General features: G+C 41.5%; 1 protein-coding gene across 1 annotated transcript in view; it reads left to right on the plus strand.

Annotated features, from left to right (window-relative positions):
• Positions 1-2783: 2783 nt before the first annotated feature.
• Positions 2784-15379, plus strand: part of ANOS1 (anosmin 1) — a 193380-nt gene continuing 180784 nt past the window's right edge. Inside the window, exon 1 of the mRNA XM_045011751.1 lies at positions 2784-2990. Coding sequence (XP_044867686.1) covers positions 2784-2990 — 207 coding nt within the window. The remainder of the gene's footprint in view (positions 2991-15379) is intronic.

Raw genomic sequence — 15379 nt, forward strand, 5'->3', positions numbered from 1 at the left:
TTTGAAAGCATTTGGTATGCTTGTAAACATAATTAATCAGTGAAGAGTAATGGGTTTTGTCAATTGTCTGTTCTCTTCTAGACTTGGGGTGTCACGGAGGAATTGCAGAATTCTTAGCCAAGCCTAAAACAGACTAAATGGGTCAGAAAGAGACATTTCCTGAATTGGATAGGCCACCTCTGACTAGTAAGTCTGTAGCTCCAGACTTTAGCAGCCTTGCTAGGGCTACACCATGATTTCTATAATGAGGGTGATTTTTTTACTACTGTTGGGGTGCCAGATTGGGCCAGATACCATCATGCATGTTGATTCAGTGGATTCCACCAACTGTTGCTAGTAGATTCCAGGCTTTTAGCCTCCAGTGATAGGAAGTCTACTAGAATTGACCCTAGCGCTGAGACTTGGTGCCCCAGGTTTTTTATTGCCGTGTAGATATACCCCAATGGCACACTGCACTGATTTGTTTTTAAACTTGCCCTCCCTTGCAGAACCCCTTTCAGTAGGTTGTGGTAGCACTGCCATCAGACCAGTCCCCCTCTGCCACAGCAGCTCCCTCAGGCACAGGAAGATGAAATTTGTAATTGCTATTCCTCAGCCACCCACAGGGTGAATCTGGCCCATGGACTTCTATCGAGTCACCCCAGATTTCTGCCAGTGACCCAAGGGCAGAATTTGATCCAGAAGTACTTCAAGCCAGTAAAAGAAATTAAAAGTGAAGACTTTTCTCCATCACTATTATAGCTACCTATTGCAAGTGACTGACTGAAACTCGTGTCAATGTTACCAAATTCCTGTGGATTGTAACACCTAGTCCAAGCTCTATTTTCTTTTATTCAATTTCTTACATCATGCTCAGCACGAAGTTATAACATTAGATATGAATGTCCTTGCTTTAGGCTTAACAATGTCCTTGGTTCATAGGCTTAACAACAGTATTTAGGGTTTGATTCTCCCTTGATATACTTGTGTATTGCCTGCTGTGGACAATGGAAGTTGCCCACATGTGTTCAGGGGAGAATAACCTCCCTGGGTTTCTTGCTTACATTACCCTGGTGTCAATCTAGGGGTGAGGAGAGCAGTGTTACACTGGTGTAAAACGAGTATAATGTATAAGTGAGATCATTCACAGCCCTTGTTATATATTGATTTGATTGAAGGAGATTTTTCCAGTGTGTATTTAGCTGCATTTTAAAATATATTCAGCAAAAGAAACTCCAACAGCCTGTAGATCATTGACATAATAATCTATAAATTATTTTGACAGCAGACATATTTACACCTCCTGTAATGGCCCCAAATCTCAGCTCTGTCAAGTGATACAAGCTTGGGATCACCTAGTTTGGGAGATTTAATCCACAGACTACAGTTAGGAAAGAATACATTTGCTCCTTCTATTCATATGATTTATTGCAGCAATAGGCGTTTACATACAGTATTTTAAAATTAATGCATAATGTAATGTATGTACTTTGTAGTATGTGCATGCACTGTAAATGCACAAACTAAACAAAAAAAAGAGCGAGTAGTTGTTGTATGTGTATGTTAGCTATTTTATTTTAAAAAGTGCAAGATGTTAATCATTTTAATTTTTTAGTTATTACCTATAGGTACTGGACTAATGACTTATAAAAATAAGTTTTAAATAACACACTAGGATGAGATTTTATAGGCTGAGATTTTATGCAAGCTCCAGCCTGGAACAAATGTTTAGCACTGACTTGGGATTTTACTATGGGAAAACTCCCAGTCTTCAGTAAACCCCAAGCTTCAATTTCACTACACTTTTTTAGACCTTAACAAAGAGAAGACTTAGAGGAATTGTCCATTAGCTGAATTTCTCAAATTTATTTACATTTATGAATGAAAATATCTGAGTTGGTAAGTAAAACTAAGGCATATGGACACAGCAATACTATTAACAACAGAACAAAGTAAATATGAGTTTTGACTGTGAAAAATCAACAGACCCCAGGGTATGCAAGATGTGAGTGTCTGTGTGCATACTGGGTGTGTCTATTTAGGTCTATATACCTTAGTCGGGCTCTGGATGTCTGTGTTTGTGTTTGCCTAGGTGCATTAGGGCATGTTTGTATCCGAGGACACGTAGGTGTACCTGTTTAAGGGCCAGATCCGGCACGTTGCTACGTGTCTTCAATTCCCTGTGATGTCCGTGGGAGCTAACAGGGCTCAGCACCTGGCATCGTCAAGCCGTCTGTGTGTGTGTGTGTGTGTGTGTGTGTGTTTAGGAATGCCTGAGTCTGTATGTGCGCTAGGGGTGTCTGTGTTTGGGGTGTCTATGTAGGAACAGCTGAGGGTCCGTGTAGGCAGGGCTGAGTGCTAGTCATGTAAAGGGAAGTGGAGGTTACTGTGCAGGGTCTGTGTGCCAGTGTGTTACAGCAGCCCAGGGTGTATACAGTATATGTCCAGGGGACCTCGGAGAAGTTCACCAGCTCCCCCGCATTCTCTGTCCCCTGCCTGCGGTCAGGCAGCCCGGCTCTGCTGTCACTCCCGTTTCTTGCAGCCAATGGCACAGCCTGCTGTCACCCTCACCCCACCCCCTCCTGGGAGTAAGGGGAGGGGTGTGTGCTAGAGAGGGGAGGTCGGAGGGGAGGAAGGGGGGTGAAGAGAGTTGAATGATTGAACTTTCTTGTTTAGTTTCTGCAGCGCGGAGGTTTCCCCCCCAGTCCAGTCCAGCACCAGATCGGTGCACGGGAGCTTATCCGGGCGTCTCTTGCTCTCTGCGGCACCCCTTCCTCTCCTCAGCACCCACCCACCGCACAGCGATGGTGCTAAAGGATCCCGCCGTGGCTCTGACCCTTTTCCTTTGGATTACGGCTTCCTGGGGCTGCCTGGCTGCAGCTGCCGGGGTTGCTGCTGCTCGCAAGCAGGACGAGTCTTTCTCCGCTGTCAGTGTCTACAGAGCCAGATGCACCTCCAGGTGCCTGAGCCTGCAGATCACTCGCATATCTGCCTTCTTCAAGCATTTCCAGGTACGGTAACAGCGCAATAGGGAAAGAGAGACCCCGCACCCGCACCTTGCCCCCTCGCCACGCGCTCTCCACGCGTGCAAGCCCTCGGCACGGTGACGCTGCTGGGCAGAGTTGCCCAGGTCTGGAGAGTGCACGTTCAGGGTGGGGTGCTGTGGGGGGCGGGATGGGGTGCTAGTGAGTGTATATGGGACGGCTTGGACTTCATCGCCTCGTCTTTGCAAACTTCTCGGGCAGGAGTTTCCAAAAGGGGCTGCTTATGTCACAGGATGTACATTTTCCCCACCACGTCTCTGCGCTCGCCCCAGAGGTCGGGCAGGTGGAAACCCTTAACGCCAACACAAGGAACGCCCAGGGAGACCAGAACTAGAGTGAGTGGTATTCCGGACCCGTCCTCACGCTGTGCAAACAAGACTTTTATCCTGGCACCGGGTCTTGACGGGGCAGATCGCTGTGCTTGCTGCGTGTTTAGCTAAATGCTCCCATTGACCATTAATTGCATTTGTAAATGTCCTCGCCTTGCTGGAACCGGGGTTGTTTGTGCAGGCATTGTTGGCAGGGTTAGTTCACTGAAGCGGGCAGTTTGTGCCAAGGGAAGGTGACTTATGCAGACAGGGCAGCTCTCTTCCCGCTCATAGGTGCCCAGTTTGCTTTGCACTTCTGTCCCTGATAGATACTTTAACAACACAGGACTTGCAGCCGAGAGCCTCCGAGGGCTCCTGAATTCATGCCCGGGCGGCAGGCGATATCCTGGCATGGTTCGCTGAGCGCACACGTCTCTGGTTTTTAGGAGATTTAAGAGCGGTGTGAAAACTAAATAGGACAAGACACTGGTGCCTTGCGGGTGTGTGTGTGGGGATTAAATACTGAAGAAAGTCTGAGGGGCAGATGATCTGAGTTTTGGTTGTTCTGCTGTTAAGAAGCAAGTGTTTATTACGGTTCATTGTAGCATTGTAGCTGGATTTCTCTTATGTTCTACTTGAACATAAGAGGATGTTTTCTAAAGGGTGATGGCCAAGAGTTTGTAGCGTCTGTTCCGATCTTCCAGAATAAAAGAGGTTGGGGAGTTGGTGGTTATAACAGAACTACAAACGATGCGACAGGCTATGAGGGACAAATGTCTATGTGGTGATGAAGAAGATGATGATGATGATGGGGGAGGAATGGGACACGACATTGGGATATAGGTCGAGGTGCATGAGGTCGAGACCTGTCTGGAGCAAAATGAACCACACCTAAATTGGTGGGTCAAAAAGCATATAGAACATCGCGGACGAGATCTTAGGAAATCGTGTATCCAACTCGTTATGTCCACACCTTCCCTCTAGACTACCTCTCCCGTTCCGACCTCCCCACCTGTTCCGTGGTGATGAAAAGACTGAACTGCATCGACCAGAAGGAAATGGTGAAAACACTTTAAATTGCACATAACAACAGCCCTATCTCCCCTTAATAAACTGGCCTCCCATCTATTTGAACAGAGGGACTCATTAGCATTGTAGAGATATGTCCCAAAACAGGGATGGGGAAAAGGTGAGAGGGAAGTGATTGTGTTTCTCTGCTCTGTGCTTTTAGAGTGCATTGAAACAAACAAAAACTGCTAGGGAAATAGTTGCCTAAAACCGCTTTGTTTATCCAGAGCAAAGGAGTTCACATGAAATGTTGGGCTTTTTAAAAACCGGATCACCGATACATATTTTAAATTCAATTGGAAAATAAAACCCAAATGTTTCGATTGCAACAGGAGCTTCCTAGTAGTACCTGTAGCTGAATTTAAGAATAAAAAGCCTGGGAATGCAAAATAGCCCCTCTTAAAATGGGGGTGGAGAGCTTGGGGTACTATAATGACCATCCATATGAGAAAGAAAGGGCAAGGGGAAAGTATTTAAACCTGTATATTTGCTTGTGTGGCAAAGAGCACGTGCAATCCCAAGGTTTTACCTGAAGGTGTCCTGGATTTTGAAACAGCAAAGTGCTTGCTATGAAAATGTCTTCGTCTCAGAAAATGTCTCGAAAGCAGGAAAAACATGAAAAACAGTTCTCTATCTTGGAGTGGCCTTAGTATTTTTTATTGCACTGTCAGTTGGTTGTAACTTATTTGTTTTAGAGTTTCAGTGGCTAAGGCGCCAGTTTAGATCAAGCCAATTCCTAGTGAAAGGCTTTTTTTGTTTTTTCTTGGCATGATTTCTTTTCCGAAGTAAAACTGCTGACAGAATGCACATTGCCAAACAATACTGATTACATTTTAATTAACTAGGGTGAAATAAGCTGCAAATTACTCAGTTAGGACTTAATAAGGGGCTGCGCTTTTTTTTGTAATCAATTGCAAATCTTGGAGTTTTAACCCTAACCTGGTAAAGCACGATGAAATTAATCTAAATTACAGAGGATTAAACTCCCTTTAGATATGAAACGACTGTAATGTTTAGAAGAAAATGATCTCATTTATAAAAGTTAAGCTTCCCATTGTCTTTTAATGAAAGAAGGAAGGACTGTTTCATAGGGTGCATTCACTGTTTGATATGCATAATAGACCACAAGGTCATACAGACCTAGGGGACATTATTCAGTGATGAGAACTACCCTCCGCTTCCATCTCTAAAGTAGCATTTGCTGAAGTTCTTTCACTGCAGAGGATGTCACATTATCTCATTATCTGACTCAGCCTTTGAAGTGACCCAAACATTAACTCTGCACAACAGCAAGAGTAAAGTTCTGTATTGTCTCACTAAAGATCACATGAAGAATAGGCAGTGCCAGTGCTTAATTTGTAATGAAAGAGGTGCTGGGCCTCAAGCAATTGTTTTACTTTCATAACTGATGCAGCAAGCCAGAAGTGCCAGGGCTATGAACTGCCAAACTAGAGGCCTGGGACAAATTAAGTACTGTGCAGTGCCTGTCTTGAGAAGATCTTCTGCTTTTCCTCATCCCCTCAATTGCAGTCACTCAGTAATTGGGGGCCAGCCAGATAGCTCTGGAGCACAGCAGAGGGTGGTGCTGCTGCTGAATGACACATGACTCCTGGGGGCTGCCCTGCTCTGTAGAGTGGAGGGTGCTAAAAACACATCATTTAGGATGTGATAGCAGAAACATCAAGTCATCTGAACAATGAAGAAATCACTGAAGGGTAAGGATTATTTCTATAATTCCAGGCGATTCTTTTCCCCATTGTCCTTCCCAGAGCTAGTCAATATTTTTCAAATTTTCAAAATTTTGACTATATTTTTCATGAAGAAAATGGAATTATCGCCATTTTCATCATTCTTTAAATCACCTCTAGTTTTGACAGGACATTGAAATGCTCTGTTTTGTTTAACTTCACTGCCTCACTTTCTCCATGGAAATGATAGTATTTAACTACCTCTGAGGGGTGTCTAACACCTGAGGTACTCCTATGATGCAGCCCCACACATCTATTTAAGGGTGCACCTTCACTAGGAAGAAGGTGTGTTCTAACCATATTTTAGCTAATGTGTGGTAAAAACCCTTGGTAAGACAAGGCAATTTTTTAGTTTTCATACACATTAGCAAGTTCTATCCTGTGGTCCCCATACTCACTGATGTGTATGAGCACCTCACAATCTTCAGTGAGCAAACTAGGGAAACCAAGCAAACTAGGGAAATATGGTTTTGACAAAAGTACTATAAGGTGGGTGCAAAACTGGTTTAAAGGCTGTACTCAAAGAGTAGTTATCAATGGTTCATGTCAAACGGTGAGACTGTATTTAGTAGGATCCCACAGGGGTCAATCCTGGATCCAGTACTAGTCAATATTTTCAGTAATGACTTGGATAATGAAATGGAGAGTATGTGTATAAAATTTGCAGATGACACCAAACTGGGAGGGGTTGGCAAGCACTGTGGAGAACAGGATTAGAATTCAAAACAACCTTGCCAAATTGGAGAATTGGTCTGAAATCAACATGGTGAAATTCAATAAAAATAAGTGCAAAGTATGTCAGTTAGGGTGTGATACTCTTGTGAAAAAGGCTAATGTCATTCTGGGGTGTATTAACAGGATGCATTATGTAAGACATGGGGTTTTGGTCTCAATCTACTCAGCACTGATGGGGCCTCAGCTAGAGTACTATGTCCAGTTATGGGCACCACATTTTAAGAAAGATGTGAACAATTTGGAGGGAGTCCAGAGGAGAGCAACAAAATAGATAAAAGGTTTAGAAAACTTGACCTATGAGGAAAGGTTTAAAACTTGTTTAGTCTTGAGAAAAGAAGACTGAGGGTGGACCTGATAAGAGTCTTCATATATTACTCCTGGGGAATTCTGTGCAAAAATTTTTAAAATTCTGCGCACATTTTAAAATCCTGCATTTTTTTGGGGGTCAAAATAATCATCACAGGCAACTGAAGAGCAAGTGAGGGCTGGGGACTCAAACTCACAATTTATACTGGCTATTGACCATTTCCAAAATGGTCAGTCTCAATCAAATGGAGCACATTTTGATAGGAAATTTTTTCTGTCCAAAAATTAAGACCAGTTCTAATCACTAAAGTATCATAATCATTTCTAAGGCCATACTGTCCTTTACAATAAAGCTCCTTTACACCACTCTGGCAATGTAAAGGAGCCTTAAAATTTTTACACCTGTTTTATACTCCTGGGGCAATTCACTAAGAACAATGGGAACAATTCACTAAGCAGACAGGCTGCTACATTCCCCTCAGCCTGAGGGAACAGAGCCTGCCCCATGCCTATGTTTTCAGAAATACCCCAAAGCCCTTCCTCTACACGTCGAGCGTGCTGCAATAATGAACGAGAGGGACAGAGTGTCTCTCTCACACACAACTACCAATTCCTCCCCCCAGGCAGTGATTTACATCTCTACCAGCTGTTCTTGGTGCCCAAACTGAGCAGTCTGCACTGCCAGGGAGTGGGCACATGACAGCTCTTGAGGCTTCCCTTTGCTTCTCTATCAGAAGTCATTTTTCTGTGGGTAAGCAAAGAAATCTGCAGGGGCCATGAATTCTGCACACGTGCAGTGATGCAGAGTTCCCCCAGGAGTAATATATGTTAAGGGCTGTTATGAAGAGAACTGTGATCAGTTGTTCTCCATGTGCACTAAAGGTAGGACAAGAAGTAATGTGATTAATCTGCAGCAAGGGAGATTTAGGTTAGGTATTAGGAAAAACTTGCTAACTTGGTAAAGAAGGAAGAACAGGCTTCCAGGGGAGTTTGTGGAATCTCCACCACTGGAGATTTTAAAGAACAGGTTAGACAAATCCCTATCAGGGATGGTCTAGTTTTATTTGATCCCACCTCTGCACAGGCAGCTGAATTTGGTGACCTTTTGCGGTCCCTTCCAACCCTACATTTCTATGATTCTCTCTTACCTTTGACCCTGGATTGACAAAGAGTTCTTGGGGCAGGGGCCCTTGGCCTTGGGTCTCTCATCTGTCAGTAAGGTGCCCTTACCAGAGTCATTCTCATACTGTCCCTACCTCTGTATCTCTGTCTCTCTCTCTGGCCCAATGACGCATTAAGTATTTATCTGAAGTGGAACAGCTTCAACAGGAGAGATTGAGGGTACCCCACATCAGAATATCCTGTAGCCCAGTGATTAGAACACTCTGCAAGAGGTGGGAGATCTCACTTCAAATTCTTTTGCCCATGAGAGGGGAATTGAACCTGATTCTCCCACATTCCTGGTGAGTGCTCTAACCACTGAGGTAAAAGTAATAAGGTGGGCAGTAGCAGCAGCACCATCTTCCTTGGCCATTTTGCCTGGAGTAAGGCCTATGCCTAAGTCATTTGTACAAGAAACGCCTTAGGCACCTGAACTGTCTGACTTGAGAAGAGGGGTTGCTGGCTATGAATTCATAGTTGAGACAGGCACCTCCCTGCAGCCCAGACTTAGACAACTAACTCTCTGAGAGGGGTGAGGTTTGGAACACACCTTTTTTGTCAGCATCTACCATTGGTGAGTTTACACATCTCCCTTGCCTAGTGGGCTGTCTTTTGTGGATTGCTTTCTTAGGTGCCTCTCTTTCACCATTTGTTGTATAGGGAGCTGAGGGCTCTAACTCAGGCTTTGTGAATCACATTGTTCCTGTGATTTTCTAGGTGTCTAAAAGTTAGGCGTTGCAATGCTCAGCATTCCAATGCCTAAATCCTTTTGTGGATCCGAGCCTGTGATTATTATAAATAGCTTCTTGGGTGATATGATCTGCCAGAGGTAAGGAGTTGGCTTGTTAAGGAGTTAGTTTTAGACAAACCACCTCAGTTTTTCTCCAAATGTCTTGCTCTATTCTCTTCTACCAAAATTTGAAAGAATCATGTTCTTCTAAGGGCTAAATCCTTAGATCCTTGTATTTAGGCAGTGTACTGAAAATTAAAGGCATGTAGCAGAGAAGACAGTTCCATACATGTATGTACTTCTTATATGCCCACATGCTTCTGCAAGCCACATAAATATGTTAGGCCAGATTCCTGGCTTACTTGCTTCTGCAGTTTACCTTAAATATAATATCTGAGAATATTTGTATTTTCAAGGAGGAGAATATATAATGTATAGTTCTAATGAGGAATAATCAAGCCACTTAGTGTAAACATTTGTTATATTCAGTAAACAATAATTATACTGTGGTGAGAGAATATTCTCATCATTCTAAATGTACCATTCTCCTGTCAACAAATGAATTTAGGAGATCTACAGTTTTTGACAGACGAAATAAGGCACATTTAAAAAAAAAGTCTCCAATTTTGCTGTGATATTGCATTTCATATACTTTATAAAACTGTTTATAAGTGTGAGTATGATGTAACTGGAATATGCTTTATGTAAAAGGTCTCTTGTAAGGTATCATTACAAAGCTTATGATCTACTGAGTGTGTTCATCCCATTTGTTTGTATGTATTGTTTCTATGCCTGGAGTTAGGAGAATAAGATATAAACTTGTATTACTAATGTAAACATGTCAAGCCATTAAGAATGCTTCAGACTTAATCACCTCTAAATGGCTCTGTTTACTTGCAAATCTTATGGTACCTGCCAGCCAGCCTTGGAAGAATGGAGAATAGGGGGTCTCACAGGACATGTCACCATGTCACCTGGTACTGCAATCCATTTAAACCTGGTGCTTTTCCATTTAGAAGGAGGGGTGGGGACCCAGATTCCTGCCTGGTGCCAAAGCTATAAGAGGGGGTGGAAGAGAACAAAGGAGGGAGCTAGTCATGAGAAATCCCTGAGTTACCTGAGCTAGAACTAACAAGGACTGTACCGGGAAAAGGGTTGGACCTAGACTAGGAAGGAGTCTAGTCTGTGAAAGAAGCTTATTGGGGCAGGAAAGGAGAGGCCTGGCAGCCGGGCTCCGTTTTTTTTTGCCTCAGTGTGGTGGGACTCCAGGTTTCCCCTTTATTCCTGCCTCCTGGGTATGTGTGTCCCTTCTGCATGAGCTTCAGCCACTCAGGGCTGACAACTAGAGCTCTTAAAAAAAATCCACACAGCTTGTGCCTCCCTTGACACATTCCCGTGCCTCCCTTGGGAGGTCCACCCCATAGTTTAAGAACTGCTGCTGATATAGATAATAGTATTATGATGTTTTTGTTCATTCTTTAACTGCTTCTTAATATGGTCTTACATCTTGTATTCTTTTCTGACTAGTTTTTGACATCTAGATCTCTTACTTGAATGATTATAGTTAACTTCAAATTCAGTGATCTCTCTGAAAAGCTCAAATTGTTGCTGTAAATATGCACTTGCACTTTAATTTCATCTGCACAGACTGCCTACTCATCTAGCTTTGTTAGGTGTTTCTCAGCTTTCTCTTTAGACTACCAAATAAAGGTGTGTCAGCTGCCAGTTTAGCCATTTTAATATTTAAATCCTCTTCAAGATCACTAATTATGTTAAAAAATGCTAATCCTAGCAGGTATCTTTGGGGCACCCCAGTGGTAACTTTCTTCCATTTAGACAACCTTATCATTTATCCAGACTGTTTGTCTTCTGTTTCTTCACCAGTTTCTAATTCCAGATAGAATGTTACCTCTCACCCTATGACTACCTAGTTTCCGCCTTTCTAGAGGAACTTTCTCAAAGGCTTTTTGAAAATCCAAATCCTCTTTTCACTAGATTGTTTGTAACATATAGAATTCAGTGTTGGTTTGGCTATCTAGTCTTATATTTAGTCTAATCCTCTTGTTGAGATTCATGGTCATAGACTCAGGAGACGTACAGATATGCTAATCCTTTTGAAGGACAGAATCTGAGTGGATCAACAGTTTAGATTGGAGACTGATGGTAGCACATCAAAAGCACAAATCATTCAAAATGTTAGAAAACCAAATTATGGATCTGAGACAGTATTAAAGCTTTAAGGCAGAATCTAGTTCTGTGATATGGGTCACTCTGATTTCAATGGGAGGTTTGCCCACTTTCCACAAGGCTGAATTTGCTCCTTATAATCCTGCAATTTTGACTGATCAAATTTGGGACCTTTAAGTTTGGACAGTGTCCCTTTAAATGTGAAATACTTTTGTCTGATCATGTCTTAAGTGTAACTTAACTATACAGAAAGATAAGGAAATAGTGGATTTCTTGAGGAATAAAAGTTGGCAAGGTACTTCCATCCTGCTACATTTTGCTTGTGGCTGCCTAAACATTCTTAAAATAATACTTGTTACTGTCATGCCCTTCAAAAACAATTTTTGTTTTATTTTAGATAGTCTGACCTACAGACCTGATACAAAAATACATTTTCAATGGGAATATTGTTGATATTAGTAAAGCTTGCATCAGGCCCAGTATTGATGTTATTTTTAAATCTGGAAATGTAATTCAGAGAAAGAAATATTCAACTTTTAAAAAGTAAACGGATACATTTTTTTCTTGCAGTCTATAGCAGCATGCTAAAGGTTAAGGAGGGCTAGATCTATGAAATACTTATTTTAAATTTAACTTATTAAAACATCATTCACTATCTGGCTATGGACTATTTCTGTGATTAACTTGTGTTCTGAAATGCATTTAAAATGTATTTGGTTTAGTAAGCTTCCTATGAGGAAAAAATCAATGAGCATCCACGATAGCTTAAAAACCAGACTGATTTTCCTGTATGTTGAACATTTGTAATTTTGCAGAGGGCAAATTTCCTAGGAGTGAATGTCAACTTTGTAGGCCTGGGAAAGGAGATTATTATTTACAATCTGGTCCTCTTCTTGTGTGACATAAAAATCATGTTAATTTTTCGCTTCCACTGCTATCTGGAATTAGTAGAGATCCAGCTCTGTAAACAGAAAGGATAATCTTTTAGAATTCATATTTTTAAAGGCAAAATGATGACTAATGGGTGTAGCCTAGGAGATAGGGGTATAATGAAAGAGAGGAAACATTGTTTACATTTACTTAGTTATTCAGTACTTGGCAATGAATAAGTTAGTGGGTTCTCTGAACAGGTGTACATCTTGTGGCAAAACAGGACTCAGAATAGGAGGTAATACTGTGGAACTGCATTCTGCCATGTGATCATGATTCTAAGGAATGATAGGAGAGAAAAGAGCACAATAAAGATAATGGAATTGGTAGGCAAGATCCCATGGAAAGCAGTCTAAGGGGAAAAACAGTTCAAGAGAGTTGGCAGTTTTTCAAAGGGCACAAGAGCAAACTATCCCACTGAGTAGGAAAGACAGGAAGTATGCCAAGAGACCATCCTGGCTTAACCAGGAGACCTTCAATGATCTGAAACTAAAAAATGAGCCCTACAAAAGGTAGAAATTCAAATTACAAAGAATGAATAGAGACAAATAACCCAAGTATGTAGGGACAAAATTAAAAAGGCCAAAGCACAAAAATGAGATTAAACTAGCTAGAGACATAAAGGTTAACAAGAAAACATTCAACAAACATTCTACAAATACATTAGAAGCAAGAGAAAGACCAAGGACATCATAGGTCCATTATTTAATGCCGTGGGAGGGAACAATAACAGAAAATGTGGAAGTGGCAGAAGTGCTAAATGACTTTTTTATTTTTGTTTTAATCAAAAAGGTTAGTAGCAATTGGACATCTAAAATAGTGAATACCAGTGAAAATGAGGTAGGATCAGAGGCTAAAATAGGGAAAGAACAAGTTAAAAATTATTTAGACAAGTCAACTATCTTCAAGTCACCACTAATTGATGACATATGTCCTAGAATACTCAAGGAGCCATTGGCATTATCATAGAAAAGTCATGGAAGAGAGATTCCAAAGGACTAGAAAAGGGCAAATTTAGTGCCAATCTATAAAAAGAGAAATAAGGACAACCCGGGGAATTACAGACCAGTCAGCTCCACTTCAGTACCCGGAAAGGGAATGAAGCAAATAATTAAGCAATCAATTTGCGAATACCTAGAAGATAACAGGGTGATAAGTAACATTCAGCATGGATCTGTGAAGAACAAATTGTGTCAAACCAACCTAATAGCTTTCTTTGACAGGGTAACAAACCTGATGGATATGGGGGGAAGTGGTAGATATGGTATATCTTGACTTTAATAAGGCTTTTGACACTGTCTCACATGACCATCTCATAAACAAACTAGGGAAATGCACCTAGATGGAGCTACTAGAAGGTGGGTGCATAATTGGATGGAAATGGTTCCTAGGGAGTAGTTATCAGTGGTTCACAGTCAAGCAGGAAGGGCATATTGAGTGGGGTCCTGCAATGATCATTTCTGGGTCCAGTTCTGTTCAATCTATGATTTAGATAATGGCATAGAGAGTACACTTATAAAGTTTGCAGGTGATACCAAGCTGGGAGGGGTTGCAAGTACTTTGGAGGATAGGATTAAAATTCAAAATGATCTGGACAAACTGGAGAAATGGTCTGAAGTAAATAAGATGAAATTCAAGGAGAACAAATGCAAAGTACTCCACTTAGGAAGGAACAATCAGTTGCACACATACAAAATGGGAATTGACTGCCTACGAAGGAGTACTGCTTGCAAATAGTGACCATAATATAATAACATTTAACATCCCTGTGGTGGGAAGAACATCTCAACAGCCCAACACTGTGGCATTTAATTTCAAAAGGGGGAACTATGCAAAAATGAGGGGGTTAGTTAAACAAAAGTTAAAAGGTACAGTGACTAAAGTGAAATCCCTGCAAGCTGCATGGGCACTTTTTAAAGACACCATAATAGAGGCCTAACTTCAATGTATACCCCAAATTAAGAAACACAGTAAAAGAACTAAAAAAGAGCCACCGTGGCTTAACAACCATGTAAAAGAAGCAGTGAGAGATAAAAAGACTTCCTTTAAAAAGTGGAAGTCAAATCCTAGTGAGGCAAATAGAAAGGAGCATAAACACTGCCAAATTAAGTGCAAGAGTGTAATAAGAAAAGTCAAAGAGGAGTTTGAAGAACGGCTAGCCAAAAACTCCAAAGGTAATAACAAAATGTTTTTTAAATACATCAGAAGCAGGAAGTCTGCTAAACAACCAGTGGGGTCCCTTGACGATTGAAATACAAAAGGAGCGCTTAAAGATGATAAAGTCATTGCGGAGAAATGAATTCTTTGCTTCAGTCTTCACGGCTGAGGATGTTAGGGAGATTCCCATACCTGAGCTGTCTTTTGTAGGTGACAAATCTGAGCAACTGTCACAGATTGAAGTGTCAGTAGAGGAGGTTTTGGAATTAATTGATAAACTCAACATTAACAAGTCACCGGGACCTGATGGCATTCACCCAAGAGTTCTGAAAGAACTCAAATATGAAGTTGCGGAACTATTAACTAAGGTTTGTAACCTGTCCTTTAAATCGGCTTCAGTACCCAATAACTGGAAGTTAGCTAATGTAACGCCAATATTTAAAAAGGGCTCTAGAGGTGATCCCGGCAATTACAGACCAGTAAGTCTAACGTCGGTACTGGGCAAATTAGTCGAAACAATAGTTAAGAATAAAATTGTCAGACACATAGAAAAACATAAACTGTTGAGCAATAGTCAACATGGTTTCTGTAAAGGGAAATCATTTCTTACTAATCTATTAGAGTTCTTTGAAGGGGTCAACAAACATGTGGACAAGGGGGATCCAGTGGATATAGTGTACTTAGATTTCCAGAAAGCCTTTGACAAGGTCCCTCACCAAAAGCTCTTACGTAAATTAAGCTGTAATGGGATAAAAGGGAAGGTCCTTTCATGGATTGAGAACTGGTTAAAAGACAGGGAACAAAGGGTAGGAATTAATGGTAAATTCTCAGAATGGAGAGGGGTAACTAGTGGTGTTCCCCAAGGGTCAGTCCTAGGACCAATCCTATTCAATTTATTCATAAATGATCTGGAGAAAGGGGTAAACAGTGAGGTGGCAATGTTTGCAGATGATACTAAACTATTCAAGATAGTTAAGACCAAAGCAGATTGTGAAGAACTTCAACAAGATCTCACAAAACTAAGTG

This window comes from Mauremys mutica, chromosome 1 (genome assembly GCF_020497125.1).
Source record: "Mauremys mutica isolate MM-2020 ecotype Southern chromosome 1, ASM2049712v1, whole genome shotgun sequence".
NCBI classification, from domain to species: domain Eukaryota; kingdom Metazoa; phylum Chordata; order Testudines; family Geoemydidae; genus Mauremys; species Mauremys mutica.